Source organism: Grampus griseus (genome assembly GCF_964374135.1).
Source record: "Grampus griseus genome assembly, chromosome: 2".
In the NCBI taxonomy this organism is placed as follows: domain Eukaryota; kingdom Metazoa; phylum Chordata; class Mammalia; order Artiodactyla; family Delphinidae; genus Grampus; species Grampus griseus.
In genome coordinates, this window is record NC_139018.1 from 165,992,310 (window position 1) to 166,012,975 (window position 20,666).

Here is a 20,666-nt window from a genome sequence, read left to right on the forward strand (position 1 = left end):
GGCCCTGAGGCAGACGACGGGTTAAGAAAGATGATTGGCCAGAGACAACTGGGAAACTAACCCCATCACCATAAAACCCGAGACTGTGAGCCACGTGGCAGAGCAGTTCTCCTGGGTTCCCTCACCCTCCTGCTTTCCGCCCGGGCGCCCCTTCCCGGCAAGGTCTCTTGCTTTGTCAGCACGTGTGTCTCCTCGGACAATTCATTTCCGAGTGTTAGACAAAAGCCCACTCTCGGGCCCTGGAAGGGGTCCCCCTTCCTGCAACAAATCCAGTTAGAACCATTTGTTACTTACTGAAGACCAAAGGCTGTGCTAGTTAACTTCTTGGCAGAGATGTGATAGGAAAGAGATAGAAGATGAGATTCCTCCTCTCCCGAGGTTTACAGTGTCTCTGGGGATACACACGATACATAAAAGCGAGCACTGGTGGGCTGACCTCGCCTCTTCCCTCGTGAATCCAGCCACAGGTAAGAACAGAGAAGACACGAGTTCAAGGGAGAATCAGGTTAGGGCAGTAGAACCCGGGAAGGGGTCCTAGAAGCGCACCCTGTTCCATACTGAGGTAGACAAAAGGGGTGTCAATTGGTAGAGAGAAAGTAAAAAACATGCAACGTGGAAATGAATACCTCTTGTGCCGAAGGACAAAGGAGCAATGAGTGAGAACCATCCACACGGGCTGCAAACAGGCTCGTCTGACGGGCATGGAGAGCGTGTGTCCACAAGTGGTGAGAAATGATGCCATGAAGTGACACGGGCATTAAAAACGTTCCTGTCACACCATAAGCAGCTGGCCGTCTGAGGAATCTGCCCTGGTTTGACGGCTAAGGAACAAACGAGTTGTACGCAACACCACGAGATGAGTACATGCGATGTTTCCCAGCACATCGTCACCTTGACAACCAGGAAGCTACCTAACGGTGTCATGAATGATGATGGCGTTTCTCACTGTCATCTAGGTGTGACGCTGGGCTCAGATGATAAGTTGAGCAAGAGAGACTCAGCCCTGATTGGGCTTTTCACAGGTGCGTCGGGTCACAAGCGTTCCAGCAGAAAGTCAGCACTTTTTCGTCATTCAAAAGTAAGGAGGCCTAGCAATTCTCAGAAGCAGTAAACAATCAATATATTTCGCGGATGTCTAAATGACTGAATAAAATCCTGGGCTTATTCTGCCCTGACACCGACTCAAGTGGAGAAACAGGCATCCGTGCATCCCTCTTCCTGCTCTGCTGGCTGGGAGCCGGGGCAGCATGTGGCTGCTTTCCTATGTGGTACCCCCCATTTCTAGGTGTGCTGCCTCCCTGTAGAGACTGTGGAAGAAAAATGTCTCCTGCCACATGGCACTGGTATACCTGAGGTGTATTAGTTTCTGGTCGCCGCTGTAACAAACTGTTACACATTCAGTGATGTAATACAATACAAATGTATTATTTTGAAGCTGTGGAAGCCAGAAGTCCAAAACAACTTTCACCAGAGGCTAAGTCAAGGTGTCCCTTTTAGAAGCTCTGGGGGAGAACCCATTTCCTTGCCTGTTCGAGTTTCTAGAGACCTCCTGCGTACCTTGGCTCATGGCCTCTTCCGCCATCTTCAGAGCCAGCAGTGGAGCGTCTCCAAATTTCTGTCTCTGACCCCTTCTTCTGCCAACACATCCTTCTCTGAGTCTGACTCCCCTGTTCCTCTCTTATGAAGACCCTTATGATTACAATGACCCCACCTGGACAATCCAGGATAAGTTCCCCGTCTTGACATCCTTCATTTGATCAGCTGCAAAGTCCCTTTTGCCATGTATGGCAACGTATTCACACACTGTGGGCATGAAGGCGTGGATATCTTTGGGGAACCATCGTTCGGTTGACTGCGGTAGGAGTGAATGAACAGCACGTCGCATGCACATCAGCACTTCCTTCTAGAGCCTCTGCTCACCATGTGACTTTGCCCAGTTTGTCTCATGCTGAACAACTTTGCCCTGGACCTTTTATACATTCAAGGACATTTGACTTCACAATGGAACTTTCTAGAAGCAAGCTGTTTAGCAGCCTGGCCTCAGAGAGAAGGGCAGTGTCTGATGGAGGTAAACAGCACAGGGTATCTCTTTTTCCCAAGTTAATTGTAAGCATCTTAACATTTGCTATTGACAATAGGCTTACTTGTCTTTTATTAACGAACTTTTCCTCATAGCTGCACAATGAGGAGGCCTGTCTGTCTCTCCTGGGCTTATAGATGAGGAAAAGCAAGGCCTGGAGAGGACCAGCTGGGGCCTGGAACTAGAGCTCAGTGTTGCAAAGTCACAGTTACTTGGGTTCTGAGTTTTGGCTTCAGCATTTCACGTCTTTGTCTCTAACTGGAAGAGTGGAACCTCTTGGGTCTTACTTGTTCAAGTTACAGCTTAGAGTTATGACGAGGTCAAAATTCTCTTTCTTCCTCTCTCTGTTGGCACACTTTCTTTTTTTCAGTGCCTGACTTGAAGGTTGCTATAAGAGGAACCTTGATGAACTTGTGACACTAAACTAGCAGGGACATGGCACCTCTCGGGTGATTTCTCCCCAGCGTGGAAATGATTTACCAAGTCCTTCTGGCTTTCTGATTCAAAACTGGAACTTATTTTCAAAGTTTTAATGACAGCCAGTTCAAAGTTTGTTGCCAAAATAATTTGTACTTAAAAAACAAAAACAAGCCATCTGTTCAAGTTAGAGCAGCACCACAATTATTTTAACCATTGTTTTGATTAGGATAAGTTTAAAAACTAAGATTTTGTACCCTTGTAACAAAATCAAGGTTCAGACAACTATTACTTGGCCATAGAAATGTGGAGTAATTATTTAAAATATGTTGTAAAGTACAAGGACTGAGATGAAGTGGAAGGGACTGCATGGAGATGAAGGACAAGAAAAATGCCAGCATTAAGTATCTACAGATGATCATATGTTTGTATATTGCATATGATTCTTGATTAATGCTAAGTGTGAAGAACTGTACATATGTTGTCTTATTTAAGCCTTACAACAATACTAGGAGATAAGCATCATTTCCAGCCAACAGTCATGGAATCTGGAGGATGGGTACAGCCTGGAAGAAAGGATCCATTAGAAGATTAACAAAACTAAAGTGGTTTCTTTGGTGGAGAAAAAATAAAAGGTATTAGAAGCAAATAAAATATGGAACAAAAAGAAGAAATGACTACATACACAGTGAAATTTTTTAAAGTAGTACAAATGTCAACATATGGAGAATCCCTATCTTATACAAGTTGTTCCAGAAAACAGAAAAAAAGGAAAGGCTGATGTCTTTTTTTTTTTTTTTTTTGGGCCACGCTGCGAGGCATGCAGGATCTCAGTTCCCCAACCAGGGGTCGAACCTATGCCCCCTACAGTGGAAGCATGAAGTCCTAACCACTGGACTGTCAGGGAATTCCCTGATGTCATTTTTTTAAAAAAATAAATTTATTTATTTATTTATGGCTGCATTGGGTCTCTGTTGCTGCACCCGGGCTTTCTCTAGTTGTGGAGAGTGGGGGTCACTCTTCATTGCGGTGCCTGCTCTTCGTTGCAGTGCCCATGCTCTAGGCACACGGGCTTCAGTAGTTGTGGCTCAGGCTCTAGAGCACAGGCTCAGTAGTTGCAGCGCATGGGCTTAGTTGCTCCACCGTATGTGGGATCTTCCTGGACTAGGGATCGAACCCGTGTCCCCTGCATTGGTAGGCGGATTCTTTTTTTTTTTAATTAATTAATTAATTTATTTTTGGCTGTGTTGGGTCTTCGTTTCTGTGCGAGGGCTTTCTCTAGTTGTGGCAAGTAGGGGCCACTCTTCATCGTGGTGTGCAGGCCTCTCACTGTCGCGGCCTCTCTTGTTGCGGAGCACAGGCTCCAGATGCACAGGCTCAGTAGTTGTGGCTCATGGGCCCAGTTGCTCCGCGGCATGTGGGATCTTCCCAGACAAGGGCTCGAACCCGTATCCCCTGCATTGGCAGGCAGATTCTCAACCACTGCGCTACCGGGGAAGCCCATAGGCGGATTCTTAACCACTGCACCACCAGGGAAATCCCACCTGATGTCATTTTTGAGGCTAGAATAATCCTGATTCCAAAACCAAATAAGGATAACAGAAGAAAAGAAAACTATAGGACCATTTCTTCTTTGAATGTATTGTAGATGCACAAAAATAGTAGCTAATGAAATGCAGTTGTCTGATTACCCAGAGGTCATTGGGCAGAGCTGAAAATTCCAACCCTCTGATCACTGTTCTTTGAGGCCATCTAGGGTTCCCACTCCAAGTCACCTCATTAACATAAAGCCAGGTGTGATCAAGAGGCTTGTTATGAATAACAAAAGACACTCCTATCACCTTGAAAATTCCAAGGGTTTTAGGAGCTCTGAGCCAGGAACCAGTGGGAAAAAACAAATAGATTTCCTATACCACACCATCCTTTCTTATACTCATCTAATTGTAATCCATAAGTCTGCAGACACACTTTCTAGTGTCCATGAACTTAGTCCTGCCTATTGAGTACCGACTCAGGAGTCCAATAGCACTGCTTCAATTTTTGGCTTTGAACAAAGCTGTGTGACCCTGGGTGAGTGATTTCATCTCTCTGATCCTCACTTCCTTATCTCTAAAATGGAGATGCCAATTCCTACCTCTGAGTTTTGTGCTAAATGTTACATTGAGTTATCCTCAAGTGTTGGCCTAGTGCGTGATCCACTGTAGTTTCAGCCAAATCTTCCATGAAATGTCAACACACCCAACGCCTGGGCTTGCATCTTGCACGAGATGCTTTGTGATGCTCATGACACGTCTCTTTTGAATACAACGATACGGATTTGTGCAACTACCCAGTAGCTGTATAGTGTAAGTCATTTTCTCAGGCTACTGATGAATATTCTTCACGTGGCAGAACCCAAATCCTTACTAAAGAGAAGACAAATTACGTTGATTTCTTTTTCCAGTCAACCAATTCTGTCGTTCAATATGAGATGAGATAAATCAGAGCAGTTTTCATTGTAAAATCCTGTAGGTTAGTACTGAGTAATTTGTTGTTTTTAAAATTGACTTGATGAGTATTGTTTCTAGTATAATGTATGTAACATATATATGTAATTGTTCACCTAGTTACATTCATTGTGTTTTAAGGGCCCTTATCCTGAATCACTTTCTTGGCCAGATGATGATGAAACTTTTTTCATATAAAAATGGAACTACCAAAATTTCAGTATGAATTTACATCTATAGGGCATTTGCCAAGCAAAAACCATTCTACCGTTTTTTATATTTCAAACTTAAGCACCTTAATAGAAATAAAGCTGCTCTTTCAAAGTCTTCTAACTTATTCCAAATACTCTCAGTGGGAAGACGTGTATTTCTATCTTTGTAATCAAGATGTGCTACTGCACATCTCATATTTTCCCACGTGGCTAGGTAGTATTCTGTAATCTTTAAAAATCTATGCAAGCAGGCTTGTTTTCAATTATGCATTATAACCAGTGGATAATCAACTCCTTCACTAACCTAATTAGTAGGGAAATGTGCAGGGCACATCGCTTTTCTGTGGCAGATTTCATCTGCAGGTTTCTGAAGATGGCCACAGCAATATATATGCCATTCCGCTTGACCATCTTACAATATGATGATTATGCTAATCTACCACTGAGTGGTGGCAGTCTATGTTCCTTCCCCTTGAACTCAGACAAATCCCTGTATCTGCTTTGACTCACAGAACATGGTGGAAGTGAGTCTGTCAGATAAGAGGCAATGTGGCTTCCACCTGCTTCTCTCTGTCTCTGTCTGCACTTGCCTTGGGAACCCAGTGGCCATGTTGTGAGGAAGCCCAAACCACATGGAGAAAGCACACAGAAGAATGTCAGCCTCAGCTAAGGTTCAGGCTAAGAGCCAACATCATCCGCTAGACAGGCCTTCAGATCAGAGCTACCCATAGAACGTCCTGCAGTTATGGAAATTTTCTGTTTGTGCTAATATGGTAACTTACTACCACATGAGGCTACTGAGCAATTGTTATGTAGCTAGTGTGAATGAAAAAGTGAATTTTAAATTTCATTTAACTTTATTTCATTTAAATTTAAATAACTGCATGTGGCTAATGGCTGCCACACTAGACAGTTTAGCCCTCAGGCTCTGAATCTTCCTGCAGAAGCAACAAACATCACGGAGCTGAAACAAGCCATCCCCATTGTGCTTTCTCCATATTCCTAACTCTTGGAAGCATGCGAGATAATAAAAGAATTACTGTTGGTTTAAGCCACTCAGTATTGGGGTGATTTGTTACACAGCGGTCAACAATGAATACATGCTACTATTCTGTTTGATTTTTTTTGTTCTCTACAGCGAATAAAGATGCACAAGCCTCTTCCATCTTTTAAAAGGCCTCTAGCTATGGCTTTGTGTCTCTTCTCTTCACAGCCAGGTTTCTTGAACAAATCATCTAAACTTTACCATCCTCACACACAGCTTATTCACTAGTCAACACCCACTAGGATCTGGATACGGATGAGGTCACAGTAACATTGGTTCAGGCTTATTCCTATCACTTGGAAATTGCAGGACTTCAGAACCCACACCCTGTCTCCGTGCTCTCCCCTACCTATTTCTGAGCAAAGCTCACCCTGGCAGAAAAAGCCACCCTTTTGTGGATGAGAAATTGCAAAAACATAACCTTTTCTGGTGGCCTAGAAAAAGACACCCCTTTAAGAAAAGGACACGCCTACCTGAAGGCTGATGCAGTCCATGGCTTGACAAGTGGCATGTGGGCTGGATTTCAGCTCCTCCTTGCTCCCCTCGGCCAGGCATCCTTGCCTAGGGTACCAGCAGCATGGACGGTACGACCCATGCAGTAGTTGTGTGTCCGGGATGCTCAGAGCTTTCTCATGTGTGGCCATCAACATTCCTCCCATGGGCTGCTCTGGTCCCCTGTGGAAGCCTGTGGCCTGTGAAGTCTCTGGAGGGGGCATCTTGTGAAGCGCCCTGAATGTGGACACCCTTCCCAGCCCAAGAACTCCCCTAACTGCAGAATCCTTGGGCTCCTCCAACGGAGCTGCTTTCCCAGGACTTCTCCCACTCTAAAGCTGCACCAGGATCCCCACAGAGATGTGGAGACCAGCCTGGCGGCTCCACTGTGTGGCATGATGGCTACTAGGAAAACAGCTCTTTCTGCTGACATCTTTGCCTATTTCTCTCCACAGGGTTCAGAACCACTCATGGGGTACGGCTGGGGCCATGGAGCCTCACGGCCCTCTCCACATGCATCCGCTTTCCGTACTCCGCACACTTCCCAGCATCAAATCCCAGGTGTCCCTCCGTGATCCTCTTTTCCCTTTGTGAAACTCGCCGGCCCAGTGGTCCTCAGACGTCATCAGGGCACCCAAAGGAACTTTACGATGGTAAACTAAGTAAAACTCCCAAATGCTGTTTTTTGCCCAAATTAGCCAGACATCTGGGTCGAGAGTGTGGTTTAGGGTTTCAGTTTCCTAGAACACAGTAACTCTGTTACGGAAGTGGGGAAATGTTTCCACGACAGCAGGTCTTTAGAAGTGGGATGGGTTACCTTCTGTCTCCATTGGGAAAATCCAAGCTCACCGCACAGGAGGCTGAGGAAGTGGCTGCATGTGCTCTGCAAGGCTGTTTTCAGTCTCCGGAGGCCTGAGACATGGCAAAACAAGTGACATCCAAAGACATCTAAAGGTTAAACAAGGCACATCAGGATCTGACCTTCACGCAGCTCACCCTGGGGGTAGTACGTGGTTCAATATGGGATATATTCCAGTCCAATAAGAAAGGGCCAGTTTGTACTGAGGGATTCCGATTTGTTTGAAAGATCCCGAGGTATTACTGAGTATGTTGATTATAACTGAATCCAAATTTTTCCAGGGACACATGCCACACTTTTTCCCCCCCCATTAATCAGCTTTGGAACACTAAATTAATAAATGCACTGGTTGTTAACCAGATGATAAGCTTTTACATTTTTGGTCTAGGTTGAATAAACTCAGTGATACTAAAAAGATTAGAGTGTTCAAGAGAAAAGGAAACACTATTCTTCCCAAGATGATATTCTTGGATATCACTGTCAAAATATGGTCTGACAGGAAAACATTTCAGGAATGATTAAACTTCTTGTGTGTTTAATGAATTTTTCTTTTTCAGCATTAACTCTCACAAATCCTTCTCAAAATCTTGTGAAGTAGATCAATTTCCTTTCTAATTTGAATAAACCTACAGTCCTCAAAAATGATACTGATGTTTACTAAGATTCAACATTTAAAAGAAAATCTTTCAATAATACATACTTTATGGCTAATTTTATATTTAAAATCAAATGTCCTTGGATTTTTCTAGGTCCTCTGATATAAATGTGGCATAGTGGAAAATTATATTTAGAAGATTACTTTTGATAGTTCAAGAAACTGGCCAGTTAGACCAAATTATCAACCTATAACTTGGATACAGATTTGTCTGTGGAACAAAGCCAGAAGGAATTCCCTTTGCTGGTTTGCCCCTTGGGATAGCTGGGTGTGGTTTATTTTCTTCTCTGACTGGAACAAAGATATGCAGGAAAATCTTCTTTTACAACTAAAATTCCTTGTTTTTACAAACAAGCTTAAGGAGAAAAAAAAAAAAAAAAAAGCAGCAGATCAAGCCTGGCTTAATTGTTTGCTTATACTGGTGCATATACTGGATTTTTTGCAGATTAACAAAACTAAAGCCACAGGGAAGATGTATGCAGTCGTATATTTAAGCTACTGGCTCACACACAGTATAATGGCTGAAAGTATATAAAAAATATGAAGGCGGAAGAAAAACAGTAAGCAGTTATGAGACATAACAAGTTTTCTTATTCTTTATTAGTTTAAAGGAAGCTGGAACCTGATAACAATACACCACATACGGTTCAGAACCAAACAAAGGCTGCTTAGTTATTTATATTGCATTTGCTCCTTTTAGGAAGTGAGAAAAAACAGCTCTATTGGCACTCAAGTTTATTTTCTATTAAAATCCCCATAAATTAGAAAACCTCTCATAAAACAGTGGAAATGGAAAAAAAATATTTTTCAGAAAAAACTTGAAGTATCCTAGTTTTCTATAGCGCGCTGGGTCACGTGATCAGTCTCATAAGGTCACTTAAAACATAATTCAACCTCTGTATTCTTCTTTAGGATAATACATAATAGTGTCTTGCCCTCTGATGGAAATACATGAAAAATTTATACTTGCTCAGTTTTGAGCACTGAAAACACTTCTCCCTCCACCCCCGATTTGCTGTTTCTCATGTCCTGCATGAATAAAAGGATGCCGCTTAGAAACGAGGGCCTTGCTGCCATTGTATTTTTTCTAATTAAAATTCAGAGTATTAAACACAGTTGAGTACATCCAAGCATACATGACATACCGTTATCACATACCGGAAGCTCCAATCAAGAGCCCTGGGCGAAGCCCATTTCATAACATCATTAAGATTCATTGTACGCTGCTGTTCAGAAAGACTTTGTCAAAGCAGATAATAATGGCCTGTCAGAAGTGCGCAAACAGAAATTTATATTAAATTGTCCTTTCCCTCCTTTATTAGGATGGGAATCTACTTGCAGTTCCAGTACGTGGGCTCAGAGGCTCAATAAAAAGGCTTCCAGGTTTTAAGATTGCAAAATATTACCAAAGTAAAGTACTAAAAAAAAAAAAAGTTAAGTGAAAAATATTTGAGTAACTAGGTGGCGGTATAGTAATCAAGCATAACGACTTTATCAGAACAAAAGAAGGTGTATCTCAGGGGTGTGAAGGCAGTTTGAGTCGCAAGGCAGAGTGTTTAATTTGGAACAAGTCGAATAAAAGAATTGCTTTCTTTTCCTTGAGAACCTTTGGGACTCTTCATGTTATGTTATAATCTCAGAAAAGAAAGCTCGCTCATTGAAATTTTTTTTTTCCTTTTAAATCCTGCTGAGTGAACATGCCTGGGAGACAAACTTTACATGCTGGCTTCCTGAGTGTAGTCGTCAGTAGGATGTTATCTGTAGATTCGATGGTGAAAATTACTTCTTTAGACTCGATACTTTTCTTTGCCGTGTTCATTGATCACACATATGTGCTGAAACAATAAAGGATTTAAATGCATCAGCCTCTTAACAAAATATAATAAGTCCCCTACATATGAACGAGTTCCATTCCGAGTGCGTTCGTAAGTCCAATTTGTCCATAAGTCCAACAAAGTTAGCCTAGGTACCCAACTAACACAATCGGCTATATAGTACTGTACTGTGATAGGTTTATAATATGTTTGCATCTTGACTCTCCTTTGACCCTTTTTGGGTAGCAAGTATTGATTCTCCTTTGACCCTTTTTGGGTAGCAAGAAATGTGTCAGAAATATTTTGATGGCAAGCAACAGAAATGGTGTTGGGTGAACGTAAGCAAAAGGAGGGGTGTTATCAGTAGGGTACTGGGATAGCTCGCAAAGGTAGAGGAAGAGCAGAGCAATGAAGCAACTGGAAGGCAGGAACTGGGGTAGCTCCAGACCTCAGCCCATGGCTTAAGTCCAAAATCCCTTGGTCTCTGTGGCGTTTGGTTTAGGTTTCTAAATCCTAGGAGAGAGACACAGACTGGTCCATTTTGGGTAAGATGTTTACCTCCAGATCATTCAGCAACGATAGGGTCATACCCTTGGGGGTCCATGTCTACAAGTTAAAATGATTTCTCCCAAAGGGGGAATAGTTATGAGCTACATGCTGCTGTAATTGGAAACTTCTAGATTTCAAGCACGGACACTAAACAGTTTATTGAATACTGCCTGTTAGTATGGTTGAGAGGAGACACAGTCGATGACGATGGAGAAAAATCAGTAACAAGCTATCTTTCTGCTTTTAACTTCCTTCTTTCCTTCATACAAAATAGAGACAATCATAATTGCTTCCAACAACCTAATACCTACCTTGCTGGGCAGTGGTGGAAATTCACTGGGATTACGAATGCCAAGTGCCCAGAATATTCCTGACATAGAAGACACTCATTAAATGGCAGCCATCATTACGGCTATCTCAAAAATTTGTTAAATTGATGTCATTGTTAAGTTCTTGTGAGAAGGGGGCTAGGGATTTGCATGCAAGACTTACGTTCAGATCTCTGAAGTATTCATTGTAATCTAAGGCATAACCCACCACAAATAAGTCTGGGATCTCAAATCCAGCATCTGAGCAGAGAGAGGGAGGAAAAAATAAAAGGAACACAATTTAAATAACATAAGTATAAAGCCACCATATGCTACTGTTGGCACTTAACCTATGACGACCTTCCATTAGGCAGAAGTAAGTGAGAAAAGTGACAGACAATGCATAGGATGAGCCCAGTAGGACCTGGACCAGAGTGACTCTACTCAGGGAGACAGGACGACCAGCAAACAGACAGTGAAAAATGACTGCACTTCCGGTAGACAGAGCTGAGCAAGGGCTCAGGCAGCCCCGTGGATATCAAGAAGTGTGCATGCGTCAGGCATGCAGCCCTGCTGTTCCAAAGCAAGCAGCATCCAATGATATCATGTCAAAGCATGAAGTGCAGTTCAAAGGTATTGGAAGGTATTCCAATGCTGTAATACATGAATAGGGGCACAGGCTGTTGCAATAGGAAGCCATCCTCCCACGGCACTCAGTGGCCTCGGCTGGATAAGGGGCTGGAAAGCAAAATCCGGGAGACAAGATGAGAGGAAAAGGGACTGTTCAGCCTGAGGAAGACAATGCTAAGGGTTACTCTAATGCTAGTCTTTGAGTCCATAATGCACATGATAGTAATTAGCTTTCTGTCTCCACTGAGGGCAGGATGGGAGTAAATGGATTTAAATGCAGTAGGAGATACTTAGGTTAAACAAAGGATGAATATATTGAAAGAAAGATGATTTTTATTGAAAAGAATTCTTAAGGAACATACAGTAGCTCTTCTTCTTTAGGTCTTGAAACTATAGCCCAATGATTTTTCAAATTCTTTCCAGTATTGGGGAATCTTATGTTTATTACGGCATTGCAAACGAGAGATGTACTTGCTTACTTCTATGAAACAGTACTTTGGCATAGCCAGTGGACTTACAGCCCAGAGAAATGTATCTCCATCATTGACCATTCACCATCATTCTGGTCCTTCTGACCAAGGATGCTTCCACATGGAGAAACCAACTGGTTCTTGCTCACAGAAAGTGCTAGAGGTGAGGGACTTATTTTTCTAAGGATTCCATTATGTGTCACTGTTAGGAAGCCTATCTGATCCCTCCAAACTGTAGGTTTCTTGAGAAAAAATAATCAAAGAGAAGAAGCAGAGCAGAAGAAAAGATGTCAGAGGATATAAAAGGTGCCATTGAGCATAAAGGAAAAAGTCAATTACGAGAAAGGACCAAAAAGTACAAAGCCTCAGAAATCTGGGAAGAAAGAGAGCACAGAGATTCTGAGCTAGCTAAAAGCATATTAGCAAATCCCAGGAACCCCTGGTTGTAAGGATGATGACGACTTTACAGCGTGCAATGCAATCCTTAAAACAGGCGTGGCAACTCAGACTGGGAAAAGTCAATTCAGAAGGCCAAATCTTCTGAGTAAAAGAACGTTGCGGCTTCCCTGGTGGCTCAGTGGTTAAGAATCCGCCTGCCAATGCAGGGGACATGGGTTCAAGCCCTGGTCCAGGAAGATCCCACGTGCCGCGGAGCAACTAAGCCCATGTGCCACAACTACTGAGCCTGCGCTCTAGAGCCCACGAGCCACAACTACTGAGCCCACATGCTGCAACTACTGAAGCCTGCGTGCCTAGAGCCTGTGCTCCACAACAAGAGAAGCCACCGTGATGAGAAGCCTGCACACAGCAATGAAGAGTAGACCCCGCTCACCGCAACTAGAGAAAGCCGGCACAGCAATGAAGACCCAACGCAGCCATAAAGAAAAAAAAAGAACTTTGGATCAGGGACTTCCCTGGTGGCGCAGTCGTTAAGAATCTGCCTGCCAATGCAGGGGACACGGGTTCGAGCCCTGGTCCGGGAAGATCCCACATGCCACAGAGCAACTAAGCCCGTGCGCCACAACTACTGAGCCTGTGCTCTAGAGCCCACAAGCCACAACTACTGAAGCCCGTGCCCCTAGAGCCCATGCTCCACAACAAGAGAAGCCACCACAGTGAGAAGCCCGCACACTGCAATGAAGACTAGCCCCCGCTCACTGCAACTAGAGAAACCCCATGTGCAGCAACGAAGACCCAACGCAGCCAAAAATAAATAAATAAAAATTAATTAAAAAAAAAAAAGAAAAGAAGAACACTGGATCAGTAGGACAGGAGAACAGCCAGGAATCAGAGTGACCTACCTCTAGCTGGTAAATGGCTGCAGTTCCTACCCTTATATTTGCAGGGCAAGAGTAAAAGCCATGATTGCAACCAGACTGCCTGGGTTCAATACTGACTCTACACTTACAGCTTTGTGACCTTGGCAAACTCTTTAACCTGGTTGTGTTCAATTTCCTCATCTGTAAAATGGGCACAGCAATAGCACTTACTTTAGAGGAATGTTGCAAGGATTAAATGTGTTAATCTCTGTGTAGCCTTTAGAACAGAGTCAGACACATCATAATCTCTTACTATGTCTGTGAGAATCTTTCTGTTTTGTAAATAAATTCATTTGCATCTCTTTTTTTTTTAGATTCCACATATAAGCGATGTCATATGATATTTGTCTTTGTCTGGCTTACTTCACTCAGTATGATGATCTCTAGGTCCATCATGTTGCTGCAAATGGCATGGTTTCATTCTTTTTTATGGCTGAGTAATATTCCATTGTATGTATGTACCACATCTTCTTTATCCATTCATCTGTCGATGGACATTTAGGTTGCTTCCATGTCTTGGCTATTGTAAATAGTGCTGCATGTACATTTTCAAATTATTGGAATATTTCAAATATTTTGAAATTATTTCAAAATATTTTCAAATTATAGTTTTCTCTGGATGTATGCCCGAGAGCGGGATTGCAGGATCATATGGTAACTCAAACTCACAGACATAGAAAACAAACTTATGGTTACCAAAAGGGAAAGGGGAGGGAAGAGATGAATTAGGAGGTTGGGATTAACAGATACACACTACTATATATAAAAGAGAGACCCAACAAGGACCTACTGTATAGCACAGGGAACTATACTCAATACTTCATAATAACCCCTATAAGGAAAAAGAATCTAAAAAAGAATATATATATATATATACACACACACACACATATATATGTATAACTGAATCACTGTGCTGTACACCTGAAACTAAGACATTGTAAATCAACTATACTTCAATTTTTTAAAAATTTTAAAAATTAAAAAAATAAATCTCTTACTACTGTTAGCTGCTGTTATTTTATTAGTGCTGTTGCTGTGACTGACACAAGACATTTGTAACTAGTTGGATATGTCCGAAGTGCATGTCTTTCAACTTCAGTTGAAATCTTCTCTATACAGTATCTTACGTTATTTCCTTAGAAGATTTCTGTTTATTAACCTTGTTGGACCTTAACTATATCCAGATTACATTCCTCAAGCCAGTGTCTGGACAGGGACATGCTATTGGGTCTATCTGGCCAGAACTGACATTGTCTAGATTTAATACACCCCGCCTAGGAATGAAACTTGTTTTTAGAATAAAGAATCGCTGGTTCAGTGTCACTGGCACATCACCCATCCATAGTGTGCTTCTCGTGCTTATGTTTGTTCAGCTTGCTGATGAGAACTGCAGCCAAATTATCCCAGAGGCTTGAGTGCAAATGTAAGTCATAAAACTCAAGCTGAAGTCTGCCTATGCAAGTGAAAAAAATATCGCCTCTAGTGTTAGAATAATAAATAATCAAGCAGCTTGTTTATCCTCTCTGGCATCAGAACTATTCGTATCCTGGGGAGGAGGGAGGAAAGTGCCTTAGATGAGCAAAGTCCTTCAGAACATGTGTCTGAACTCAAGTGTGAAGATGGTATCTAGAGATATTTGCTCTGTTAAGTCTCTGTGTTATTATACTTGTATTTGCAGGTGGTGGAGCGGTGTCTCCTATTTCCCCTTCTGCGCTAAAATTCAGGCTTGCTGAAGGTCAGCGCTGTGCGTTGTCCGCTCACAGCTCCTGGAGACAGTAGAACACCTCTCAACCTTCCCAGTGCCTCTCTGTGTCCAACTGGTGGGGACAGAGGCCAAGGCAGGAATCCTGTGCATCCAAGTCAGCCCAGGAGGGGGTCATGTCTCCCTCTACCCCCTGAAACCAATTTAGCTGAGTTCTTAGGAGTGAAGGTACTATGGAAAACCTAAAAATAAAAACTGTGTACACAACACAGTTCCTGCGAAAGATGCAAATTAGAAAATGAAAACCTCCGGTTGTAGAGGGTTCTATTGCTGGGGAGACCACAGACCATTTATGGGACCATCAAATCTTTATAGCTTCCGTTTCACAAGAATGCCAAGGAGGAAACCAAAGATTCTGAAATACAAAACACCACCACCAGCCAACAAAAACCCAAAAAACACTTACAGTCAGGTCTAAAGCCATCACTGCTAGGTGTTCTCTTCACCAACAAACTACCATTAAAAGAAAAAAAAAAAAAAGCTTTAGTGATCCAGATGAAATGTTTGTGAATTGCAAATAGAATTGAACATCATTAAAATATATATTTGAAACGTGCACTTTTTTCCCTCGGGCACATGGGGCATTAGCACAGCCCTCAAATTCCCTCCTGCGGCACCTCATCAGTGAGATTCTGGATAAAAGGAAGGGAGAGGGGCGCAGGCACTGGGGCTCTGCCAGCTGCTCCTGGAAACTAACAGAGGCATCGGAAAGAGGGGCTCAGACACACAGCAAAGCATGTCCTCTTCCCTTTCCTCTCTCTCAGGCTAGCGGTCAAATGGGCTGTTTGTTCAGTATGGTCAAACCACAACACTCCAGGGCAAAGGGTCAGTGGTTTGGAATTGACTGCACTCATTGGAAACAGCTTCCTGTGTTAGCATCCCTCTCGTGCTGGCCTGGAAAGACAGAAACAGCGATGATGTGAACGTGGCACTCACCTGGCTACCTTAATCCTGTTGGGCTTGTATTTCTCTATGCTACCGAGCAATGCCTTCATGGTCCTCCCGGTTCCGACAACATCCTTTGCAAAGAGGACAGACAAATTCAACCAAATGCCTTTGGGCTGCATTAAAAGGCATTTCATCCAGACAGATGATTCTAGTCCTTATTAATAATGCATCATAATTAGGACTGCCATCAAATTAGAGTAAAAGTAGGAGGCAGAGCCGGTTATATTTTTTAGACAGGTGCTTCTTTCTGGAAGCTGGGTTTGGGGGGGATATATTGGTGACTATTTCCTCCTAGAATCCTTGAGCTGTGTTGAAAGGCTAAGTTCAGCCTCTGGAAAGCACGTGGGGCTCTTTATTGAGTGCATTTGGATTCGTGCGCGCGCATTCAAGGACTAAATTTGGCCCTGAGGTTATGTAACACAACACAGGATGCATGAATTTTCATGGACTTGGGATGTACATCTGAATACGCCGAATGGATAAATGCCTCCCCCCTTGCTCTCCTCACTTAATAGGAGATTCTATGGCTGGGAAGTGAGATGTGTCTGGGCAGCAGCTGGTGACAGCCTGTGAGTTCTGAGGGTGCGAGGCTGCCGTGAGCTGAGGCTCATCCCCGCTGATGAGCTGCTGCATAATTAGAGTAGAATGGGCAGCCGAAATGGATTGTCCGTGGGACAGAAATCAGCTGTCAGGAGCTGATTATCAAAACAACGGGTCTGAATTTAGCCAGGGTTGGGCAATGCATTTGGCTAGAGGGTCTCCTTCATGGGTTATGTCTGAGGCAGAACTGCAGATACATGTGGCACACTCAGGCAATTGTAACCAAAGCTTGAAAACAGCTTCCCTGAATTTTTGCCAGCTGATAAGACAGGCCTGCTGGGCTCCAGGACCCGTTCTTTCTTTCTTCTTTTTATTTTTTAAACAGAAAAACAAATTAAATTAAATTATAGAGTTCCCCTGGATAGCAAATTTTTAGATTAATTCTATTTATGATTTGGATGCCAAAGGGAGAATTATTCCAAGTCATTAGAGGACATTAGCAAGAACACTGAATTAAGGGTGAAGAGAATTCTAACCTTGGTTTTACTATTAAAAATTTTTGGTTCTGTGGGCTAGCTTTCTCTTCTGTGAAAATATCTGATTCACAAATAGGTATAAGAACCAATTTAGACATGGGTAGCATTAGATATAAAACTGGATAAAGTACCATGCAACTATTATTGCAAAGCTTCCATTCTCAGTTATTTCAAGCCAGTGATTCCAGTTGACTCCTATTCTGTAAATTTGAAGAGCCCTAAACAGTGGGAATTCAATAAATCCTTGGCCAGTTTGATAACAGGTTCTATATTTCGAAACTCACCATTGGATTCTTTCAGCTTCCAAGTATGGATAAAGAAAAGTCAGCTTACCTCGACAATGAGGACATTCTGAAATAAAAAACAAGGCAAAACAAAAAACACAACTATTTAGAATATGAGGCAAATCTGGCTCATAAGATAAACACACAGTTTGCTGAGAGTTAGAATTTCACAATCAGCTTAGCTGGTCCTCCGCCGTCCATCTAACCCAAATGTTTGGAGGTAATCTAGGTTTCCAGATTCATTTTAACAGTCTTTCTGGAATTACTGAGTGCTGCAATATTGGTGTCTGTACAGGTACAGTCTTTTTATTCATTAAATCCATTAAAGAATCTTAATTTTATCATTAAAATATAAGATTATTTTGTCGTTTCTAAAATAGGTCATGCCCACGGTATCCCCCGTAGATCACACTGACAGAGAAGTCCCCTTGGTATCCTGAACACATTTGTTGTATTCTTAACCATCAACCCATCACAACTAGTTAGGGTGTGCATTTTTAGTTTGATTGAGGCTTATCAACCATGCCTATTAACCAACCAGAATACTGGGAGAATACTTGGTTAATTTAATGTCCTAGTTCACAATCTCTTTTTGTTTCAATCTTATAATGAAAACACTGTTTAAACTGTTAGTCTGCATTCTTGCCTAATTAAATAAAGTGCACTGCACATAATTAAATCTGTTTTTTTGAAAGCTCAGAGCCTTGCAAAACAAGAGTCATCCTTGAAGTGATTAGTTTCAACTACAAGATATAGTGGTGGCTAGGAAGTGGGATGTGTATAGGCACAAATCCAGAGATATAGTGTCAAAATTAATTAAATACAATTAAAAAATCAAGGTAATGCATACACATGATGAAAATCAAATAGAAAAGTCTAAAGATTTTCTAGATGTTGATGCGTTTCTAACTGTTAACAGTATTTAAAAATGCTTATGTATTTTATATTAAAGTTATCATGACATTGCACATTTCGCATAGCCTAAGTATTAGCACCTCTAACAAAAATGGCAGTAATTTATTTCTTTTTTCATTTTTTCCATTTGATCGAGATATAATTGACATACTCCACTATGTTAGTTTAAGGTGTACAGCACGGTGGTTTGACTTAGATATACTGTGAAATGATTACTGCAATAAATTTAGTCAGCAGCCGTCCTCTCACGTAGATACGATACAAACAAAAAGCAAAAGAAGCAAAACCATCTTTTCTTTGTGATGAGGAGTCTTAGGGTTTATTCTTTTAATAACTTTTACATATATCGCTCAGTAGTGTTAACTAGAGCTACCATGCTGTATGCTACATATCTAGACTTATCTGACTTACAGCTGGAAGTTCGTGCTTTTTGACCGGCTTCCCCGGGCCCACACCCTGCCTCTGGTAACCACAGATCTGACCTTTCTTCCTGTGAGTTTGGCTTTTGTTTTGTTTTATTTTGTTTTAGATTCCACATATAGGTAAGAGGACACAGTATTTGTTTTTCTCTGTCCAACCTATTTCACTTAGCGTAACGTCTTCAAGGTTCATCCACGTTGTTGAAAATGGCAGGATTTCCTTCGTTTTTTTTTAATGGCTTAGTAACATTCCACTGTATATGTATACCACACTTCTTTATTCGACAATAATTTCTTTTTTAAAAATCAATTATTTATTATTATTATTTTAAAATTATTTATTTTTGGCTGCATTGGGTCTTCGTTGCTGCGCGCGGGCTTTCTCTAGTTGCGGCGAGCAGGGGCTACTCTTCATTGCCGTGTGCGGGCCTCTCATTGCGGTGGCTTCTCTTGTTGCGGAGCACGTGCTCTAGGCGCACGGGCTTCAGTAGTTGTGGCACGTGGACTCAGTAGTTGTGGCTCGTGGGCTCTAGAGCGCATGCTCAGTAGTTGTGGCGAATGGGCTTAGTTGCTCCGCGGCATGTGGGATCTTCCCGGACTAGGGCTCGAACCCGTGTCCCCTGCATTGGCAGGCGGATTCTTAACCACTGCACCACCAGGGAAGCCCCTCAACAATAATTTCTTAATATCATATAAACCTAGTACATATTTAAATTTTCCCAGTTGTCCTTCAGATGGCTTTTGTTGTAGTCGGTTTGTCTAATCTAAGACCGTGCACTGGATCTTTAATCTCTTTTAATTTAGAATAGTCTGTAACAATACAAAGGACTTTCTGAGTTCTGCAGAGTACTAAAAAAGTAAAATTATTTAGCAGGCTCCTAAATGATGGGCATGGGAATACGAGTATAGAAAAACCACCTGCTCTTGAAAGGGAACTATGCAGAAAACTGGAGTTCTTTAGTGAGTTCTACAGAGCAGTCATTGCATATATATTTATTTTCCTTTAGAGAACATCAACAGTGTTTTCAAACTCTTTCATTAGTGGTATATGGATTGACTCCTGGATTTTTAGTGGCCTGCCTGTTGTGTGAAAAGCTCACCTCCAAATACATCAATGCTTTTAGTACCTTTGGAAGATTGGCTCTGCCTTGCAAAACCCTCCTTGAGTAGAGAGAAAGTGACTACCCCAACTTTGGAAGCATTTTCAGTATTGTCCAAGAGAACTAATCTCTTTATACTTTAATGGACCAAGATTAGCTCCACAAGCTAAGAGACAACGACTAACTCATCTTTATATGATCAGCATATAACATGGAGACTGGTGTGTAGTCGGGGCTCAGAAAACTGCCCGTGGAACAAATCAACAATTCCGACCTTCTTTCTTCCTCTAGTTCATTATACTTTTGACACATCCCCTCCATTTTTCTCCTTAAAGATATATAATCCCTCCTTAACTGAGCTATTATTAATGTCTATTGCTTTTAATTTTCCTTTAAGAAATCTTCTAAAATCCCTATTTTCTTGACTGGGCAACCTTGGGAATTTTCCAGAACATACTGTGCCTCCCTTAAACACTTCCAATCTGCTAACTCCAATCACTGAATCTGAGATGTTCACCAGCCCCCATCTTAGTCATCTCATCACACCGAGCTCACTTCCTCCCAGAAAGCCAGTAAAATCTGTAGCTTGGGAACCGCAGGCAAAAATCCTATGGGGACTCTCCAGAGTGTGTCCTTTCTTTGCTATCGCATGATCCTGATCAAAGCTAATCCCGTCGGGTTTCCTAAAGAAAAAGAAAGGAAGGAAGAAAGAGAAGAAGAAAAGAAAGAAGGAAAGAGTTATGCAAATCTAAATGGTTTTCTTAAATAGGTTATTCCTTTCAGTCTTTCAAAATGCAAAATGATCAGCACCCCACGATCTAAT

General features: G+C 42.1%; 1 protein-coding gene across 4 annotated transcripts in view; it reads right to left on the minus strand.

The window, feature by feature from the left end:
- Positions 1-8,814: 8,814 nt before the first annotated feature.
- Positions 8,815-20,666, minus strand: part of PRTFDC1 (phosphoribosyl transferase domain containing 1) — a 92,812-nt gene continuing 80,960 nt past the window's right edge. For all 4 annotated transcript variants that reach the window (XM_082649162.1, XM_082649160.1, XM_082649161.1 and 1 more), the window contains 5 exons: positions 17,459-17,476; positions 16,038-16,120; positions 15,508-15,554; positions 11,102-11,178; positions 8,815-10,081 (listed from right to left, as the gene is read on the minus strand). In XM_082649162.1, the coding sequence (XP_082505288.1) occupies positions 10,034-10,081; positions 11,102-11,178; positions 15,508-15,554; positions 16,038-16,120; positions 17,459-17,476 (273 nt within the window). In that variant the 3' untranslated portion in view covers positions 8,815-10,033. The remainder of the gene's footprint in view (positions 10,082-11,101; positions 11,179-15,507; positions 15,555-16,037; positions 16,121-17,458; positions 17,477-20,666) is intronic.